Here is a 22140-nt window from a genome sequence, read left to right as displayed (position 1 = left end):
ACATATGTTTTAATCATACAAACAGACACTTTGATGGACATTTCATTGGATTCTTTACAAACCCATTTTGATGACGTTACCACAACTGGCATTTACCTTTAAGTATCCTTTGAAACCTGTTGATATTGTATACTCAATTTCAATGTCGGGTATTTCAGTATAACTACTGTATCATGTACTCTATTTGAAAGTATTTTTGTTTGACTTACTTCTCAGGATCTGCATTGCAAATGGCAAGAAGGGCATTGCACACAAAGCTATATCTATCGCCTGGATTATCATTCAGCTGACGACCCAAAGATGATTGCTTGAATTCACGACCCCTGCAACAAAATAAAAAAAAAAATCGTCACTTTTGGTGAAATTAACAGGATACTTCTGTTTCAAAGCGATCTGGATATGGCAATTGTTCTGAGGAAAGCTGAGAAAAGACAGCACATACGTGTACCAAACAGGTACAAGGAAATAGAAATATGTTTCATCATCATACTCGTTAAAATAAAAACATTTCAATACTACATTCATCATCACCAACATCAACAACATCATCATCACCATGATCATCATGAACATCATCATCACAATCATCATCATGAACATCATCATCATCACCACCACCACCATCAACATCATCACCATCATCATCATCATTAATACGGGAAAGTAAAATGAGTCTTGCCATTCAGATGTAAATTTTTAATTAATCTGTTGGAATTTTTTTTTTTTTTAAATTTTACAACAAATGCATGTACTTTCAGTATCAATTTATTATTTAATTTATATCGTGATATAAGTGTATTTATGATGTAGAATTTGTGTAAATTGAGTTGTTCCTTGTTTGATATTGTGTTTTTATGTAAATGATTGTAACGGGTAATGCAATTCGGCTTTTTCAGCCCCTATAGACACCCTTGTTGAATTAAACCGTTTTAAATAAATAAATAAAAAATTACTATTTTCAATATCATCATCATCATCATCACCATCACCACCACCACCATCATCTTCATCATCATCAGCATCATCTTTTTCATCATAATCCTCCTCCTCCTTACCTAGGATTATCAATGTACTCCTGCATGAAGTCTTGGTTCCATCGTGAGTTTGATTCAGAAGGGGTGATACTAGTATACAGAGCCTGCTTCACCTTATTGGCCACACTGCTAAACAAGTCTGAGAACTTGGACTGAAGTAGAGAGAGAAAAAAATTGTATTCAGGACATGTATATCAACATTAATCTATCCCCACACGGGCCATGGAATCAATTACTTTTAGCTAAATTTTCAAATTTCCAATTTTCCAAGCAGAAGAGCTTATTGAAGACTAGACAATGATCGCAAAGATATTTTCCCCCATTATTTTAGAATTTCCTTTTTGAATTTCTCTTTCTTCCATCCGTTTTTCTTTTGTTCACCGGGTAATTAATTTTGTTTCTTGGATGACAATAATGAAAATAATGCACATGCAACATTTACATAGCACTTAATTCAAATGTATCTACGTGCTGCATGTATGATTACAGATCAACATTAACCAAAATAGGGATGGCTGCTTGAAGGGTTAAACATTGCTCTAATAAAACAAGTCTAGCAGCATAGTGTAGAGGGGGGGGGGGGGGGTGACACTAGACTGTGACTACAGGGTTCCCAGCTTTTCAACAAAACAAAATTCCCTGATTTTTCCCTGATGAATTTTGAAAATTCCCTGATAATTATTTGAACCCATTCCCTGTTTCAAATGTTTTCTAAGTTCTTGCAGTGAAGTACATGTACATGTATCTCAGTATAAAAATAATGTAAAACTAATTAGTACCACCATAACCAGTCATTCAATTGATGTTGTTTTGATATTCAATTTAATTTTTTTTTATATGCAACAAAATATAACAGTCTGACTGACTACCGAGCTTTCAAATTTTGGCTGATCAAATTTCTGTGTTTTCCCTCATTTGAGGCATTTTCCCGATTTGACGTTGTTTTTTTTAAATCTAATTCCCTGAATTTTCTCTGACTGGAAAAAGGTAAAATAATTTTCCCTGATTTCCCTGATGGGCTGGGAACCCTGGAGAAGAATACATAATACTCACCTTGAGATGACTACAAGAAGTGTAGAGGTCATAGAGATAAGCCAGGATACAGCGCTCTGCCGAAGTACAGTTGGTTACGTTACTCACATGTTTTACAACACCACACAATCTGCCAAAGACAAATCACATTATAGAATCAACTTCCATTGTATTGTATTAAATTATGGGACCGCATGATGATTTCAAAATTTAAATTTCTATATCAGATTTTTTAAATATTATTTATGTGTATATTTTACTTTCTGTATTAAAGTGTTTTGAGCACTGAAGGTGGACCTGTGCGCTATGTAATGTACAAGTAGCCACTGTTACTATTAAGATGATAGAAATGATCTCTACATGTATAATATGCAGGCACAGATAATCCAAGACTACACTTTGTTTACAGCAGACAAGCCAAAATTTGCAATGCCTTTTGAGAAAAAGTCAACATCTGTTGGTTGCACATGCTCATGCATGAATGCGACATGCTGCAATGGCTGATGCGGTTCATCTGGCTTGCATAAAATCAAGCTTTTTACAAGCTTCCAGGAGACATTTGCCACCTATTTATTTGCGAAATTTAGACCGTTTTCAGTGAAATCTTCCTCCACATTTGCCATATGGTTTTCATTTTTGAAGCATTACAGTCACATTACAGACACTTGCACACTTTGCTCTGCCTGTGCCCGATGTCGACCCCAAAGTTTGATGAAGCAAATTACAGGTCAAAGACCATTTAAGTACTTAAATATGTGAACGGGGAAGTAAAAAGTGTTAAGAAGGCTAGCTCACTTTGCAGATACAGATACTTTTAAACTTTAAGTAGTTTTGATGGAGCAACTTACAGCTCAAAGACCGTTGCTGTCTGTTCAGGGAACACCAGCAAGCATGCCTGGAAGCGACGAAGCACTGCTACTATGGTCAAACAGAGATTGGTGCAGTATGTCCCACTCTGCGGTGATTTCCTTCTCATCAACTCATGCTCAACACGACTCATGTGAGATAACATCTGAAAACAAAAAATCAAATACACAAAGGAAAAACTCATGTAAGGTAATTTCAATATATTGGCAAAAAAATAAAGATAAAATTTTAACTGAAGATGCCTTATGACATGCATATTTTTCACATTATTCATTTCGCAAACACTACGAAGTAAATTTAACAGCTTTATGGATGGATTTTTCTTTCATTTTATATACCTTGCATTCACTAATAAAATCATATTAAGCTTTTGACAAATATAAAGCTTTGAAGCTAGTGTATAAAGACTGATAGTTATAGATTAACGTCAAGGGGGAAAACAATTTTGTTACTGTATATTTTCTAGTAAAGTATGGTCTAAAATAACTGGAGTCATAGTATTTGTTTTACATATACCAGAGTTTACATTTTTTTTACATATACCAGACTTTACATTTTTTTGATGGCATTGCCAAGGATTTATTTACAGTGTATACATGATAATGTATCATATATCATTATTTTTAAATGATTCTGTAGGACTTTACAGAAAACAACAAACCTTGACAGCAAATTCCAGCAAGCCATTGATGTTGAGTGCATTCTCAAAGAGTTCAAACACCAGTGTAACCTGGTCAAAGGTGGGTGGTGTGTCCCTATTGCCCATACTGAATGACTGAACCTGATCCAAGACCCCGTTTGCACAAGAACCCGTCACCATGTGCTGATCGAAGTAACACAGCGCAAGAAACCTCTGCATCGCCTCCTCCTTGTTGATTGTCGGTTCATCAGACTTGGACACTTTCTTGCCCTTTGACCCTTCACATTTACCCCCTCCTTGGGTGAGGATTTTCAATAAGTCTTTCTGGACATGTTTGACCTGTTGCCTGGCTTCCATGCGGGCACGACCAAAGCCGTAGAGGAGCACCGAGCGTTGATTACTCTCATGGTACACAGAACCATCCTCAGTTGAGATGGGGAAGTGCTTCACGTAGAGCTGATGGCGATTGACGCGAGGTGCTTCCGGAGATGGAGACCTGTAATCCATGTCCGATTTCTTCTCCTCGTCGCTCTTGTCGCCGTCCATCGGACTGTCTTTCTCGTCATCGGAGATGTCTGACTGGGAGTCCGATTTCGACTGGATGGACTCGAGGAATTTTTCTTGGAAGGAGGCAGACTCCTTGCGAGGGGGCGGGGCAGGGGCAGGAGGGGGTTTGTCGTCAAGGTAACCATAGTCCTCATTGTCGGAGGAATCCTGCTTCTCTTCACCATCATCCTTGGCCTATCAAAATACAGAAATTAAGTTTACTTATTTCAATCATTTGTATGAAAAATTTTCAGGTCAACATCAAGCAAAGGTGTCTGCAAAACTTTACATCACCATCAATATCAATGTCACAATCATCATCATCGTCATCACCAATATCTTCACCAAACATAACTACATGTATCATCATCATCATTAAAATCATTTATCACTATTATAATAACAATTATCATCATCATCATTGTATCCATAACCATGATGATTATGATGATGATCATCATCACCTACATCGTCAATGTTACAGTTACCAACATCATTGTTGTCGTCATCATCATTATCATTGTTATCATCGTCATCATCATTGTCATCATCATCATCATCATCATCATCATAAACATCCACCATCACCCCCATCATTACCATCGTCATAACCACCATCATAACCATAATTGTGGCAAATACGATTTCTCTACCAGCAGATAATCCAAACCTTTTACAAGATAATGCATACCAAACAAACTCACCTCACTCTTAACACCTGCACCTCCATCGTTCCTCTGGCTCCCTGGACCCCCTACGAACGCCCCTGTCTGAGGGGCAGGGGTGGTAGTCAGGTCACCCCTGGAGATCAGGGTGCACATGTAGGAATCATGGGAGAATACCTCACACCGGATCAGCTCACCAAAGAGTAGGATTAGGTTGGCAAAGGCTTTCTTGTCATCAGCAGATGAATTGTCATCTGTAGCGAGTTTGAGTTTGAAGAAGAAATAAGTGCATGGGCCATAAAGTTATGCACAATTTATGTACCCTGGGGACAATTCATAACACGACTTGTCAGAGGTTGTATTCTATTTTATATGTCAGTTACCAATCAACAATGGTTTTCAGCTAATCAAAGTCAAGAAAATTTGTCAGATCTGACAACTTGTCAGACAGCAAATGTTGATCAAAATGCTCTCCCGTTGTTCCTTTCTTTGCTGCTAAATGAGATTCTCATTCATTTTGATTATCATCAGTTTAAGTTGAAATCCAATCTTTGCAGATTGACATTCCCATTGCATTATGATTCAGAGTAGTCAAACAAAGTTTTGAATCCATTGTTGTCCCAATAAATTTGGGATTCTCGATTTACCAATGGGATATTTGATGTATGTCTAATATCTGTATCTGTTTAGTAGTCAATTGTACAAATGGAACTTAGTGAAGACTGATAGTTGGAGTGATTTGTTAATTGAGGCTGTTAATTTGTAAAACTTGAATCAGTTCATAAAATCATACACTTCATGGAAAGTACACATATCATTGAAGAATTTTATTTTGGGGAAAATCATATTTTGTTGAGAAAAAAAGTCATGTGTCATTGTCACTGTAAATTGTACAAAATACAAAAAGGTTGAACTGTTTGGCAGCTTTCTTCATGAACTATATCATTGACTGACTGTTTCCCCGGGAAGGTTTATCAGCATCGATAGATTGCCAGGAGTGTATTTCAGCAGGGAGATGGTTTCACAAATAACAATCATGGACATTTCAAAGAGATGTTTCAAGACTCACCAATCACAGGGGCTCTGACATCCAGGAAATGTTGAAGTAAGACTTGAAACACTGGGGTGGTCGATGCAGCAGGCATAGGGGAGATTGGTGCCATCTCTTTGTCTTCCAATCCTTCTGTTTCAGCCATTTTCTATAAAGAGATGGGATCACTTGTTTCACTCTTATGATCAACTCTTATTGATACTCATGGCATGCTTGGCTTACTTTAAATGCTTCCACTGGGCGTTTTATCGCTATGAAATTGTGGCCCCTTTTAAAGAACATAACATGTAGTAATGTCTATAGCTACCAAGTTTATGAAGTATAAATTGACCTTGTGAAAATGATATTTTACCATTCATTCTGATTAATGGAAGCTTATCTTATTCAGAGAATATGAATGCTCTCAAAATTTTCCTTTTTTTTAATCTGAAGTATAAACACATAAGATCTCCTAATTTTTCTGTTTGAAAAGCAAGGATGATTTTGCCCCAATTTAGGAGCATTGCCTTGTGGAATCAAGCTTTCAGTATACTAAGTTTATCAGAATCATGGAATTAAGTAGGTCAACTGGTTAAAAGTTTGAAGATTGTTTCTGTCAATCTAGCTCTAGTCCTGCTCACCTCTGTCTCCATGTCGATGACGTATTTCTCTAGGAGCTGGGCCACAACAAGAGCTCTATGTTCACTCGTCCTTTCTGGACACACCGCCCATTGGCACAGTAGAAGCACTATAGGATCATCACTCTGAAGAGGCTGTATAGAAACAAACAAAAATAAAACATTCTGGTGAAAATCAAGAGCTCTGTGTTCACTAGTCCTTTCTGGACACACAGCCCATTGGTAAAGCAGAAGCACTATAGGATCATCACTCTGAAGAGGCTGTATAGAAACAAACAAAAATAAAACATTCTGGTGAAAATCAAGAGCTCTGTGATCACTCGTCCTTTCTGGACACAGCCCATTGGCACAGTAGAAGCACTATAGGATCATCACTCTGAAGAGGGTGTAGAGAGAGTAAGAATTATATCATTCTAATGAAAATCTGGTCAGTTTTAGCATTCAACTTTATGAATAAGCTAAAAAAAAAAATTGTTTTAACCCTATCTAGGCCGGGGGGGGGGGCCTCGGAGGCCCCCACCTCAACGAATTGCGCGATATTTTCGCCATGCGAAATTTTTTGACCGCGCCGCTCGCTGAGTTTTTACTTTCAAGTCTTGCGCAACTTTTGAGACCAATTTTCGGTCACCCGAGTACGTGGTTCCGAAATTACACAACATTATGTAAGTGCATGTCAGACCGAAAATTGCTCAAAAACGTGATTTTGTGTACAAAGTCAATGCAAATTGTGTTTTCAACCAAACTTCATAAATGTATGATTATTTATAGTTTTGCTAGTCTGAATTTATTCATGTTATGATTTTTATGATCACAGAAGAGTCCCAACAAATTTCATTGAAAAAATAATGAAAAACAAAAGGTCAAAAAAACAATGAAATACATAAGAAATTGCCAAAAACAATATAATACATAAGAAAATGATTTGATATCACAATTTTTTTCATGTATTCTTGCTAAGGACACCACAAAGAGTTTCTATACCAAAAATTAGTACTTTATTTAGGGAGTTAGAGGAAAAAGTATGATTTCGCATACTAATTACGCATAAATTAGCATAATCACTTAATAGCGAATCGCGTGAAATAAATTGCTATACAATCTTGTAGATTATGTCCCAGACAACCCGCGTGCCAATTTTCGGCGCGATCGTGCGGTCGACGGCCGAGATCAGGCCCCCCCCCGGCCATAGGAACTCCCAAAATACCCCGGCCTAGATAGGGTTAAGAAGTGCATGCTTGCTCAGGATAGGGCAGTGTGGTAAAGGTTTGTTCACTACCCCATACCAACATTTTTTCAAAAAATAAGTAAACCCCCCCATTGCCCTTCCACCCCCATCTGCAAACTATTTAATGTCATTCTGACTATCATTTTCATCTCTGATAAATATATATTTAATAGTTAAGAGGTGCCAGCATCAGAACTGTTAAAGCATATTTTCACATCATACTACCACTACCCCCACCCTTCCATCCCTCAAAAGTGACACCCCCCCTCTCCTCCAAAATAATGTACATACTTCTGGTGAGTCCTGTTTTTGATTATTCAGGAATATCTTGTTGTAGAGTGCATCTATTGAGTTGCTAGCATCACAGCGATCAAAACAATGTCCGTCCAGCACTTCTAACGTCTGCAGTACTCTCGATATCGTGTGACCTGGAATGAAAAACAGAGTATAACAATTGTCTTAAAGGGATGCTCTGAGCTGAGAATAATATAATTAAACAGATAAAGAAAAATCAAACAAAAAACACTGAAATTAGACCGAAATCGAACTAGAAAAAACAAAGTTACGGCATTTTAAAGATTTGCATTATTCCAGTGAAACATTTCTAGGCATGTCTTCATGAATATTCAATAGAATATTGATGATGTCATATCCCCACTTGTTCTTTGTATTTTATTATCAGGTTTATTCAAATTTGTTTCTACCAAGAACTGAAAAAATTGGATTGACAGCTGATTTATTGCATTAGATATTCATTGGTGCATCTTATTTCATTATAAAAGAGACACATTATTCAAACATGTATGAAAAACATGAAACAATTATGATGTCATGTAATGACATAAGAAAAGGGAAAGTGGGGATATGACATCATCAGCCCACCTAATGAATTTTCATGATGACGTACATATCACTATTTTCACTAAATATTGCTAAATTTTAAAATTCAATAACTTTATCATTTGTTATCCGATTTTGGTGAAATTTTAAGCATCTGGCTATGTGAATTTTACTTTATTTATTTAGATACAAGTATTTTCAGCCTGGAGTACCCCTTCAAAGGGAGGATGTACTGAACAGAGTAAAGTGGGTGAGATCTCTGTGAGAGCAAGGCAATACTACCAAGACTTTGGTTTCAAATGAAAGAGTGTATTAAGCTCTTTCACATGATTGGGGTGCCGTTGGGATTAAAGCATATTTCAGGTGGAATTTTCTTTGAAGAAAAAAAGCAATATTTGTGCCAAGTATATTCTATTCTTTGATATCATATTTTCAAACATCGTTTCATAGAAGTGTAATCGGAAATGTTTGTGTTGAGAAGTTACTGGTACAGATGTGAATTTTTTTTGTCAATTTTTATTTTAATTTGTCTAAAATAGGAAGATTTTGGTGGAAAAAATGACACCTAAATATTTTCAGCTTCTGATGACAAAGCAATGATAGCACAAACACTATATAAAATATAGTAAATTTTATGATGTTTGGCAAGTGTCAACTTTTTATTTGAATTTCCTGGTTGTAAGTAAACTTCTGGCCACGACTGTATATGTATGACACAATATACAAACTTTGATGTTTATCAGAGTTTGTTTTTCATCTTACCAGCTGCGGATTCTTGGCATTTATCTGAGGACCACCTGACCTCTGCCCTTCTGCTCCTCATCTTGATCTGGTTTTCTGCCTGACGAATGCTGCTACGAATCTACAGAAAATACAGAGAAATAGATAAATGATTACAAAATTTAAATTTAAAAAAATCCAAGTCTTCCATCTTATATTATACTTGTGGTAAGCGAAAAATGTCTTTACATTACTAATGTAGATCTCCCAAGCAAGCCTTTGACACAAGATTCTATAGTCCATGTTTTATTAAAAATTTGTAAGAAAAAACAAACATAGAGGCTGAGCTATTGTTGTTCATCTGTTTCTATATCATCGCAAATGTGCTATAGACCTATACTAGCTTGGTGGTGGAGTTGCCTTTTAAAATATGAAATAAATCAAGGATAATGCATTTTGCAATTAAGACACTTCTTTAATGTTTTCTTTGTATTAGTTGTTTTTGCAAGAATTCCCTACCAATTTCACATGAAGTATTGTTTCTTACATTCAGTGGATATCACCTTCCAACCAACATATTTTTTGTTTTTCTTAATTTTTCAGTCATTATCATTTACCTATTTCTCCTCTTCAATAAAAAAAAATATATCACCATCGCAGCAAACACTGGGAAGGGGGAAGGTTAGTGCTTGCTCTGAGATGAACTCAAAATAAACACCTTAATTTTTCTCGTTTTCCATCCATCTCAACATTTTCTTATAATAAAAACAAAATATTCAGAGGTGTATCTGCCACCAAATCCCACGAAATTGCATCTTAGATTCCTTGCAAGACACACTTGATCACACAGGATTATCATATTAAATAGAACGGATACTTCACTCAAAATAGGGAGGTGAGTGAACCAAGAATATGACTGATAATGAGTACTTCATGAAGCACCTTTTCACTCAGTGGCATTCACTGACAGTTTAGCATTCAGCCAATCAGATACAAGGATTTCAGTAGCTTATAACAGATTATCAGAGAAAATCATTGACAACTTGTTTCATGAAATATCCCCCAGATGTCAAAGTCACGAGGGACGACGGAAGAAATTTAATATGCAGACTGGTTATAAAAGAAGAGGGTACATGTGTGTTATTTATGGAAATGTATTCAATGATTTGTATGTAAATTGCATTTCATTTGGTAGACAACATTCATTAGTATGCATACAATCCACCATTAATCTACGCATTAATGTCATCCTAAATCAGATGGGTTCCAAAACTTTAATTAAATCATCTATCCAGCTTATTTTCTTTCATGGGATAATTTTTTGAAAGATAATGAAATTCATGGAAGGAAGTACAAAATACAGACAAGGAAGCATAAAGATACAGACAGAAACATCCGAAAAAGACAGACAGATACACATAAAAACAGAATATACGAATATCGAATAGTAAAAAAGCCCAATAACAACCATCCCAATAAACAATGCAATGCAATGATACTCCCCACTTAGAACTGACAAAGGGATTTTGTATGGGCATAAAGCAGGCAGATAACATCCCCCACCCCCTCCCCTTCCAGGAGGGAAAGAGATAAAAAAGGGTAGACACAGACTTGAAGAAACTCTCACTCCAATCCAGTGATAGAGTGGGGCAATCATACACAAACCAAACATGCCTAGGGGGTGTTTCACAAAGATTTAAGTATGACTTAGGTCGCACTTAACCCTGTCTAGGCCGGGGTATTTTGGGAGTTCATATGGCCGGGGGGGGGGTCTCCCAGGCCCCCCCCTAAGATCTCGGCCGTCGACCGCGCGATCGCGCCGAAAATTGGCACGCGGGTTGCCTGGTACGTAATCTACAAGATTGTATAGTAATTTATTTCATGCGAATCGCTATTAAGTGATTATGCTAATTTATGCGTAATTAGTATGCGAAATCATACTTTTTCTTCTAACTCCCTAAATAAAGCTCCAAATGTACTAATTTTTGGTATAGAAACTCTTTGTGGTGTTCTTAGCAAGTGTACATGAAAAAAATTGCAATATCAGATCATTTTCTTATGTATTTTATTGTTTTTTGCAATTTCTTATGTATTTCTTTGTTTTTGACCTTTTGTTTTTCATTGTTTTTTCAATTAAATTTGTTGGGGACTCTTCTGTGATCATAAAAAGCATAAAATAAATACATTTAGACCAGCAAGACTCAAAATAATCATACATTTATGAATTTTGGTTGAAAACACAATTTGCATTGACTTTGTACATGAAATCACGTTTTTGAGCAATTTTCGGTCTGACGTGCACTTACATAATGTTGCGTAATTTCGGAACCACGTACCCAGGTGACGCAAAGTTGGTCTCAAAAGTTGCGCAAGACTTGAAGGTAAAAAGTCAGCGAGTGGCGCGGTCAAAAAATTTCGCACGGCGAAAATATTGCGCGATTTGTTGAGGGGGGGGCCTCCGAGGCACCCCCCGGCCTAGATAGGGTTAAATGTTGACGCGTACATGATATGCAACACGCAATTTTATTGATCAATACGCGGTAGTGCGCATCCTCTTGGCATGATCTGACCAATGCGACCATGCCTTTTATTCCGCACGCAACTAGACATTTAAGTGCGACTCCAAGTCATACTTAAATCTTTGTGAAACACCCCCCTAGTTACAATTAATGAGACAAAGAACCACAAAGCAAACATACCTATAGACAATGAGACACACTGACACAAAACAAACCTACCTTGATACAATCAAACTGTACAGATCAAACACACTGGGTGGTATTCTAGTAATCAAACCTAAATTTAGTTTAGCCCTGATCTTGACTAAAATTGAAACAACACTCCTATGGAATGCTCGCTTCGTAATATATTTCTTGGAATTTATTATGTACCAATTAGTTCATTCAAATTACATATATTTTTTTGTATTATCACACTCTTCCATATTCATGACTCAATTAATAATAAAAAAGAAAAAAAAATTGAAGCAGGAAAGAATAATTTTAATTGGTGAATAAGTTGACAATTAGCACTCCATAAAACTCTGGTCTATAAAGTTAACCCACGTTTAACTAAACCATGGCTATCAGTGAACTACCCACTGTGATGCCATGAGACAAACAGACAAGAACAACACATACCAACATTCTATGAAAATACATTATATTAATGTCTAACTGTATATATGCAGATATCAAACAAACAGACAAGAACAGATATCTGCATACAGATATGTATGCAGATATAAAACAATTAGATACAATGATACAAAGACACACAAACCCACCTGATGATTCTGTATGGAGATGCTACCAGGAAGGGGCAGTAGGGACGGCGGACAGGGTAGGATGTCCAACGGTGACCCAGGCACGCTGTAGTTCTTGCTCTCGCCCAGGTTGATCCAGACCAGGGCACTGGGACAGCGCAGGGTGACCGCCTGAAGGATGCAGCTTAGACCTAGGATGATGGAGTGATGCTGGGGACAGCTGCGGAACTCGGCCAGGATGCTGGCCAGGGCATGCTGGGAATGGGACGGAGGGTTGGATGGCATCTGGGCGCTGATGATCAGAAGCAAGGGGTAATATGAAACAGTATTTAGGGACAGTGGTTTTCCATTTTATGAAAATAGTCTTCTGTTTCTGAAAACCTGTGATATCATTTCAAACTTGATCTGAAATGGTAATTCCAACTAACTATAGAAAATGTACAAAGCTAATACATGGATTCCATTTTTCACATGAAAGGTAAAGAACCAAAGTGGATTTCCCATCTTGATTTACCAGTAAACAGAAAATATTATTATGATTTTTGTCTGACATTCTTTCATGGCATTCATGACATTTATTGCATGTCTAAAAAATATAAAACTTCAACACTGAGTAACAAACTTTATCAATCAGGAAACTAAAGCAGAGATGAATTATAAAACCAATGCCACATCATTGCTGAGCCCTAAAATGATGTTACTGAAGCAAAAAACCCAACATAAAAATCAAGTATGGTATGGATAATGCTATTAGTTTATTCGGGATTTACTATTTTATAATGTTTCAGCTTTTATTAAATTTATTCCCAATTCCCTCTACACCACATTACTACTTAAAGATAAATACCAGTAGTAGAAACAATCTCAAAATGAATTCGAAAAGAATCCAATGAAATCACCACCGAAATGTTTGTATGTATGAATAAACAAATATGTGCCAAATATCTCTGGAAGAAAATGCGTAATTGCTGAGAAATAAGCAAAATAAGCATGGAATCCCATCAAATGTCCGGTATTTTTCGAAGCAATAAATACACACTGACCCACATATGCTTTTCTGTGTAAATGATCATCAGACTTATTGATTTTGAACTAGGATTTCATGATTTTACAAAGATAATTTTATATTAATGTACCAGATCTAGATGTATGATAATATTTTGACAATTAGCCTTGATTTAAAAGACTTCCTCATGGAATAATTGTTTGCTGCATCTACTGTCTTTTACCTTTAAGGAATTGAAGAAGCAATAGTCATTTTTTTTGTAGATTAGAGGTCTGTCTTCCTCAGTGGTGATATGCAACATGTCAATTGAAAGTCTGACTTACTTGCTAGATGTATTGAGATGTGGTGAATGGGGCCTAGATTCAGAACACATGGATGTAAGACGCCGAGCACAGACGTAGGCAAGACGACGGGAGAGCAGCTGACTCTTCAGAAACTCCTCTAAATACTAAAGAAAAAAGACACATGAATACCAGGGATGATACATTTGAATATTCAATTCAATTAATGCAATTCATTTAGTTATTTACTTAGTTAACACTATGATGCATTCAACACAAACAACCCAATATTATTACACATATGGGAATGTATATCATTTCATGATTTTAATAGACTAACTTAAAATGACTATCAACTAAAAGATTTTGATTTTTTGTTTCATGCATTAATCATTTTGGAAATTTTGAAAATTAGTTCCCCCTCTCAGTAAAGTAAGTATTATTCTTTGATTTTAAAAGGCTCCTTGAACACTTAATTTACACATTCAATGATTGCATATATATATATATCTCAGAGAGCTACAAAGAGGCATTACAGGAGGGGGAAGGGTGGAAGTATTGGAAGGGAGGGGTGGGCATCAGAGAGTGCTATACATGTACATGTATGTCTTCATTGGCAAAAGGAGGGGGAAAGGAGGAGGAAGGAGAGAGGGTGGGAGGGATGTAGAATCTCTTACCTGTACGACAAATGGTAGTAAGAATCTGAGTGTACTGTCATCATTAGTGTTAACCTTCTCCAAAGTGTCAACAAGCCAGGAGAGATAGTCATGGCATTCCAACATCCCTTCCTAAAAAAACAACAAAATAAAAAGAAAATAAAGTCTCATGCTACTACACCAGAATACCAAATAGGAGGACGTCATACAGAGAAATAACGAATTACAGTCATGAATCGGGGCCAATGCTCATACATTTTCACATCATCATGGGAAACTGTTGATGTGGGAAAATCGAAAAACGAAAACAGAGCTTTCAAGTTCTTTTATATTTTAGGAAAAATATTGGAGTTAGACAGATCTACTAGAGAGGATAACTTTCTCAGAAACCTTCATATCCAAGCTATGACCCAAAACAAGTGAAATATCTCAAGCCAAAAATGTGTGTATTATCACATTAATATAATTTATGTGTGAAGCGCATGTATCTCTCAATACACTGTAGACCAGAGTAAATTTTCAAATTATTTTCTGATTCCACAATATTATAAAATGCACTAATAATTGGTGGTCTCAAACAAAATGATTAGAAAATGTGGGATTTTTACATGTGTAGCCTATATCCCCCACCTTCACACAGTATGCTTTCACATATTATAAATCATTAATGAAAGAGCATCATTTATCATGTATTTGATTTCAGGCGTCTCATTATCGTTCCACCACTTTACATGGATGGTGCAAACTGCAAAGAGGGCGGAGGGGGCAAGGACTATTTCTGACAAATCTAAAATGGCAAAGGATGGAATTAACGAGTGGAAATTTTCTAACTTAAATTGAAAAAAATATACTGGTGTACATGCACAGAACCAAATGCATTTTGTATTCATCCACATTTACATGTATCTGGCCAAATATGCCAAAACCAAATTTATATGGTTTTCTTTTTTCCTTGAAATCCTTGAAAACCTTATTTCATTTAAAACACAATGTGCCAAGGTAGCAAATACAATAACAACATACCACTTTTTTTTTTCATTTTATGATTATTATTTGCACCATTCTTTTCTATCTCTATGTCTATCTCATTTACATACAGAGAGAATGCTGGCCTACAGTTTATTTCTATTTCACCATCAAGATTGTCTTGGCTTGAATATATCCTAAAAAACCTGTATCTTCCAATATGTGTGACTTCACCCTCATCTACATGTAAAATTATTTGTATGAAACATGATTATGATATCCTATAAGATTGTGTATTCTAGTATTTTACTACTTTTGTACAGTACCAATATTGAATAAAATTATCCACAAATCAGTCATTTGAATTCAAGTTAGATCATATTCTTTCTTGCTTACAAGCATCTTTTCCTTAGGTGAATTTGCATAATTCGTACTTCCTCTTATTTATCCTTTTTTTCATATTGCACTTTGAACGAAGCCTGTAATAATTTTTATGTATCCTTATTACTTTATGATCCTCATATATCTTAGAATAAACTATTTATCCCATGATGTTTTAAATATTTCAACAAGCCATATGAACAAGTGCTATGCTTATAATGACATCTGGGCCTTGTCTTACAAAGAGTTGCAATTGATCTAATCATCCTCAACTATGGGAAGCCAGAAACATCAATATCTAAAATGCATGTTTGTTCAAAATATTTTCTAGATATGATGTATATTATATACATGGTGCGTGGAGCTTGTGGAGTGTTGTGGCCCAGTGGATAAGTCTTCTGACTTTGAAACAGAGGGTCTTGGGTTCGAATCCCAGCCATGGCGTAATTTCCTTCAGCAAGAAATTTATCCACATTGTGCTGCACTCGACCCAGGTGAGGTGAATGGGTACCCGGCAGGATTAATTCCTTGAATGCATGAGCGCCGAGAGGCAGCTCAAGCTAAAGCCGGGGTAATAATAATAACAACGCACCTCGGAATTGAATACTTCTAGATAGATGGCGCTATATAAATGCCTATTATTATTATATAAAAAATAATTGTTTTCTTGACAATTTTGTTTGTTCGCCTTTGTTTAAAAAGGACATTTTGTAAATTTCATGTAGAAAAATTTATGACACTCATGGATCTCCATTGAGTTACAATTGATTGGATCAATCATAACTCTTTGTGAGACCCTGTAGACATTCATATATATGCAATAATTATATAGCGCTTAATACAAATGTTTCTAAGCCTGATAATACCTGATAGAGATATCTGGCCAACTCTGTCGTGTACTGCCACAGCTTGACACACTTCTCCAGCTCGATTGTACTCCCTCCCATGGAGCCAGATCCCATCCCCATGGAGCCCATCCCGCCTCCAAGCAAGGAGGAGCCTGACGACGATGACTGCTTGGCGTTCGACGCCGCCGCCGCCTGCTGTGCAGAGACGAGGGAGGCCGTGTTGTTGTACTCTACGATCTTGTCGAGCTGGCTCTTCAAGAACTTGGTGATGATCAGACACCAATCTAAAATAAAATATAAGAATTTACAGATATGAATGAAAGGGGGGGATGTCTGCGCACCTAACAATTTAATTTACAAATATTCATCTTTTTTTATGTCACACAAAAAAATCAGTGATAATGTTCCTTATATTCTTATAAGTGTGCCAAATATCTCATAACAATTTCGAGAAAACTATATGATTTTCTTGGAAAAATCTTTGGCCAATCATTTTCAGTTAAAACAAAAAGATGGTGCCCCATGTATATACTTCTCCAACTCATAACTTGCCCTCTACTCCTTCCTCCCTTTCTTCTCCTCCCCTCTCCTAAACAGATGCAAAATACAAAATGCCATTCCTTGTCATCAATTAAACTGAAAAAAAAAAAATAACCAGACTACATGTATCTTCCTTCCAGTTAAAAAAAAGGGAAAAAATATCTGGAAGCTAAAAAATAACTCACAGATTATGCTTTTCATGCCAGTCTACATGTATCTGAAATGGACATTTACATGAATATGGTCCCTATCAGTCTAAACAGGGAGTTACACTGAAGTATAAAGGGAGAGGTTACTTTCCAGTAATATAACGTCTAAATGAATGTTTGCATGGAAATTACAGCCTTGTGGCACTGACAACCAAAATAGTATCTGAGGGATGAAAAAAGTACCATGGCCAACAAAGACCCACACATTCCAAGGTACATGTACATGTAAATCAATACAAAATATTTCACATATGTTTCATACAATGGAGTCTGTGAAAAGTGAAAAAGAGCTTATGAGATACCTAAGGGTGAAACACAAGATTTCCTCCATTGCTGTATGCCGTACGTGTACGCGACATGCCCCAAAGAGAAGCCTCCAATAAAAATTAGTCAAAATTAGTCATTAAAAGCCCGAGACCCTCCCCCCCTCAAAAAAAATAGCCCTTTACTAAAATCAATAATAACATCCTACTCTGGGGGGAAAGATCATTGTTTCTCACAATTACAGAGTCAGATGGCACTAACATGGATGCCCTTGAACAACAAAAAACAAAACAAAAAACCCAACTAAAAATAGAAACAGATGGGAATATGCCAAGCGAATACATGTACAATGTTTACCACATTTCAAGAGTAATCAATATACATGCTGCAAACAATACCAACATGGCCCACAGCTTACTACCAAACAACATCACCTGAAAACAATACCAATGTGGCCCATAGCTAACTACCAAACGTCATCATCTGAACTTTCATTTTTAATGAATGCACTGCTGCCACGCTACCCGACAGCATGAACAACATTAATATTTACAGCTCACAGACAGTTTTCCTTCATTTTCATACTAATAACTAGCTTCCCCTGAAATATGCATCACTCATTCAGGGAAATAGTGATCGTAAAGTGTGTTACAAATTAAAACACAAACAAGAAATGTTTAAAAAGGCATGCTTGGCATTAACATCCTGCAGAACACTCGCCTTTTTAAAAAGGTTATCCAACCTTACACTAACAGATCTCAATGTTGATTTTATGACATCTTTAAAATAATCTGTTCTGGTTCTAGCATGCCCTGAACGTTGACCTACCAATTCTTGGTTCAAATGCACACATAGGCCAAATTTGACGTTCAACCCTCAAACGGTTCTTCAGCTGCCCCAAGAAACAAGACATTGTCAGTTATAAATGCAATGATCTCTGTGACATGAACAACTCTTAAGGTCATTGTTACTCGTAAATACTTTGACCAAACCTTTAAAAAGTTCTTTAATTGTGGAGAGAACGAAAAGGAGATAGCTGGAAGGACAACCTGAATCTAAAATGCCTCTGGCAACAATTATGGTGGACGTAGCCATAAAAAAAATCTGATTAAAACAAGTATTAAACAAACATACGTTTTTAAAAAACGTATAAACCAAGTTTGTCTGAACATACCTTGGGATGGATCATTAGGTTGTCGTTTCTTCATCTTTGTTTCTGAGATAGCAGCTTGGTTTGCAGCCATCATTTTTAGATACCATGCTGCTCTGATCATTGGCATGTTGTTCTCACACAGAGTCACAAAGATATCATCTTTACGATGAAACACTGGCACCTGAACATGAAGGCATGGTAATATTATCATAATAAAACACAATATCAATTATGATTAGGATTATTATCTTAGCATATAGTCATCTTGCATTTTATTGTACATCATACAAAACTTTTATGAAATATTTTAATACTGTATCATAAAATAGATGTTCAAGTATTTGAAGTACTTAATTCATCTTTCAACCTCCACCATCGCCTTTCTCTCTCTCTCTCTCCCTTCCTTTCTTCCTTCCTTTCTTTCTTTCTTTCTCTCTCTATTTCTTCATGCCTTCCTTTATTTTTTATTTATTTTTCTTATCCACCCTCCCTCCGTCCATCCATGATCATCCATGAGTGAATGAATGAATAAAAAATATTCATTCATTCGTTCATTAATTCATTTCCTATTTTTTCATTTTGTTTCATTTTTTTTTTGGGGGGGGTGGGTGTGTCTTACCTTCTTTGTGAGTTGATTGAGAGATTTATTCCCAGCAAGGTCATGAAACCATGATACTTGACCCTTTGATTTGTTAGCAGGAACCTGAAATTTAGAGGAGAAAAAGTAGTATAAATATAATTACAACAAAAACAAATCATACCGTATGTACAAGAATAAAAATGGAAACACAATTTCAATTTCTTCAAATGAGAAAAAATATCAAAGCAGCGATAATACAAATTGCATCACTTGCAAATAAATTCATTAGCATTTTATATGTATCTTGATTACACAAAATATGTGTCATTTACTCACTGTTAATGACCATGGATTACTCCACACCAAAAAAGTAGAACAAAATATCAGGGCCCCGTCTTACAAAGAGTTACGATTGATCCATTCAAACGTAACTCTATGGAAATCCATCAGTGTCATATCTTTTTCTACAGAAAATGTCCTTTGTAAACAAAAGATAACACCCAAATTGTCAAGAAATCAATGAATTTATGGATATGCATTCATATCTATAATTTTTTTTGAACAAACATGCATTTTATATGTTGACGTTGCTGGCCTTCCATAGTTGCGATTGATCGGATCAATCGCAACTCTTTGTAAAACGGGGCCCAGGTGGTTTACACAAACATCGTAGGTTTCATCAACATTGGATGCAAATACTTATAAAGTTAAGAAATTACATTTGAGGAAATTACATATGCATGAAATAAAGCTACTAAAAATCAACATGATTAATTAAACCAAAAAATATCAATTTGTCAATTATCCCCCCCCCCCCCCACCTTACCAATATGACAATACACCTGTACATGTAAGTCTTTGTTTTCTTATTTTTCACACAGCCATGAATACATATATTCCTAAAACAAATTCTTTAAACACTATTAGCTTAGTAAATTTTCATCATGAAGTATTCACAGCCCCCCCCCCCCCCCTGCAAAAAAAAAATCAAGAGAAAGCATCGTTTTTTGCGCTTTCTACAGAAGCTTCATGTAACTCATACAAGGATGGACTCCTCTTTAAATTTTGAAGGAGAATCCAATATCTCAAGTTTAAAATGATATATTTAACTTGAAAGTGGTTCAAGTACATTACCAAAAGTGCACTCAAATTATCCTGGTACATCTACATGTATGTTACTACATCTATGTTTTATTTAACGACAGGCAACCATGGTTCAGATACAAAAAGTATTGTATTATGTTACCCACATGAGCCCAAGTACCCGAACTTGCCATACACATTAACCCATTCACACAATTTATGAAGTGAGTTGTATTGGCTTAATATGGTACAAGAAAAAGCAAAAACAATGATTTGTGGAAATGGGACAGGACAATATAAGCTGGGTTCTAAAAGAAACTGATCAAACTTTACTAGGGTACTGCACAAATTCCACTTGGTCAAAATGAACAATATTTTAATACACAGGCTAGCTTCAATTATCTTTACTAAGCACATGGTTCAATCACAGATAGGATGTACATGTAGCCCTCACATGTATTGGTTTAATACCCCTTTCATAAACCCAATTATGTGGCTAATAGCAGCATAATTTGGTCGTAAAATTGGAGGAGGACCAGAGTTATCCGCATTATTTTGATGCTGCTATTATCCGCATAATAGCAGCATCGGGACAAGATTTTGAGTTTATGAACGCATTTCCAAATAATGGGGATAATTGCCATGGTGCGGTCACAAGGTCACCCTTTTCCAACACAACCGCATCGGAGGGGGCGTGTCCAGTTGTCATGACAATTATCCGCCCTTTTTCAGGACTGGCGCTCGTAAAAATAATGCGGCTTATTTTCGGAGTTTGTGAACGCAATTTTTATTGAATTATCCGCATTACTCTTAGGCGGCTAATTGGAGGATAGGTTTATGAAAGGGGTATAAGAATCTTAAGTCACAAAATGGCAAAAGAAAGACCAATAAAATGAGATGAAAATAGATGGGATTAATCATTGAACAAACTGCCAAGTTTATCCCACATGTCCTTCACAGGCATGCTCGAGTGATTGGCTTGGTCACGAAGTACCTATGTACAGGAAGTTAAAAACAATATGACTGGAACAATCGCACACCCACAGACAGATTCCAATGGGGAGGGGGAATAAAGAAAAAAAAACGAACAAATGAACAAAAAAAAGAAAAAACAAAATTAAATGAATTGAATCAATACATCAAAATTGAAGTACAGAATTTGAGAATGAAGTGATGAAATAAAAGTACGCAAGCAAATGACTCTCTAGCCCCCCCCCACCCCAGAACAAAATGCAAAATAACAAACAAACAAAAGTAGAAAGAAACCATATGAATACTCCGCTTTTCATAATACTTACAAGAACAAAGTTGTCTTTGGATATTGGCTGCCTCTTCTTTCCTGTATCTTGAAAAGTGTTGAGCTTCTGCTTCTCTGCTACTATTGCACTAAAATACACACCAAACTATAAAGAAAGAAACCAAGTCCATGAAAAAGCACATTAATTTTTAAAAAATACCAGTAAACTTTTTTTACGAGGAACAGTGAAAGCACAAAACAGAAAAGACAATTGAATAGACTTGCAACGTCTAGACTTTATGGAGATGTAATAATGAAAATATAAAATATAAAAAGAGAAAAGAAATAATCATTATGCCTAGACTTTATGGAGGAGTGATTTTTTAGCATATACGTGTTTCAAAGAAAATTCAGGCATGATAGGACATTGTAAA

At 36.1% G+C, this 22140-nt stretch overlaps 1 protein-coding gene across 3 annotated transcripts in view; it reads right to left on the bottom strand.

The window, feature by feature from the left end:
- The window catches only part of LOC121429953 (mediator of RNA polymerase II transcription subunit 12-like protein), a 71575-nt gene that overhangs the window by 34490 nt on the left and 14945 nt on the right, over window positions 1–22140 (bottom strand). For all 3 annotated transcript variants that reach the window (XM_041627216.1, XM_041627217.1, XM_041627218.1), the window contains exons 4-20: window positions 21768–21872; window positions 19426–19509; window positions 18828–18987; window positions 16659–16924; window positions 14467–14577; window positions 13832–13956; window positions 12524–12794; window positions 9280–9379; window positions 7969–8105; window positions 6456–6587; window positions 5854–5983; window positions 4824–5038; window positions 3595–4314; window positions 2915–3078; window positions 2088–2196; window positions 1056–1186; window positions 210–323 (exon numbers count right to left, since the gene is read on the bottom strand). In XM_041627216.1, coding sequence (XP_041483150.1) covers window positions 210–323; window positions 1056–1186; window positions 2088–2196; window positions 2915–3078; window positions 3595–4314; window positions 4824–5038; window positions 5854–5983; window positions 6456–6587; window positions 7969–8105; window positions 9280–9379; window positions 12524–12794; window positions 13832–13956; window positions 14467–14577; window positions 16659–16924; window positions 18828–18987; window positions 19426–19509; window positions 21768–21872 — 3074 coding nt within the window. The remainder of the gene's footprint in view (window positions 1–209; window positions 324–1055; window positions 1187–2087; window positions 2197–2914; window positions 3079–3594; window positions 4315–4823; window positions 5039–5853; window positions 5984–6455; window positions 6588–7968; window positions 8106–9279; window positions 9380–12523; window positions 12795–13831; window positions 13957–14466; window positions 14578–16658; window positions 16925–18827; window positions 18988–19425; window positions 19510–21767; window positions 21873–22140) is intronic.

The sequence above is a fragment of the Lytechinus variegatus genome, chromosome 16 (assembly GCF_018143015.1).
Source record: "Lytechinus variegatus isolate NC3 chromosome 16, Lvar_3.0, whole genome shotgun sequence".
In the NCBI taxonomy this organism is placed as follows: Eukaryota; Metazoa; Echinodermata; class Echinoidea; order Temnopleuroida; family Toxopneustidae; genus Lytechinus; species Lytechinus variegatus.
The sequence above is the reverse complement of the archived record's forward strand: the minus strand, read 5'-3'. Positions and strand labels throughout refer to the sequence as shown.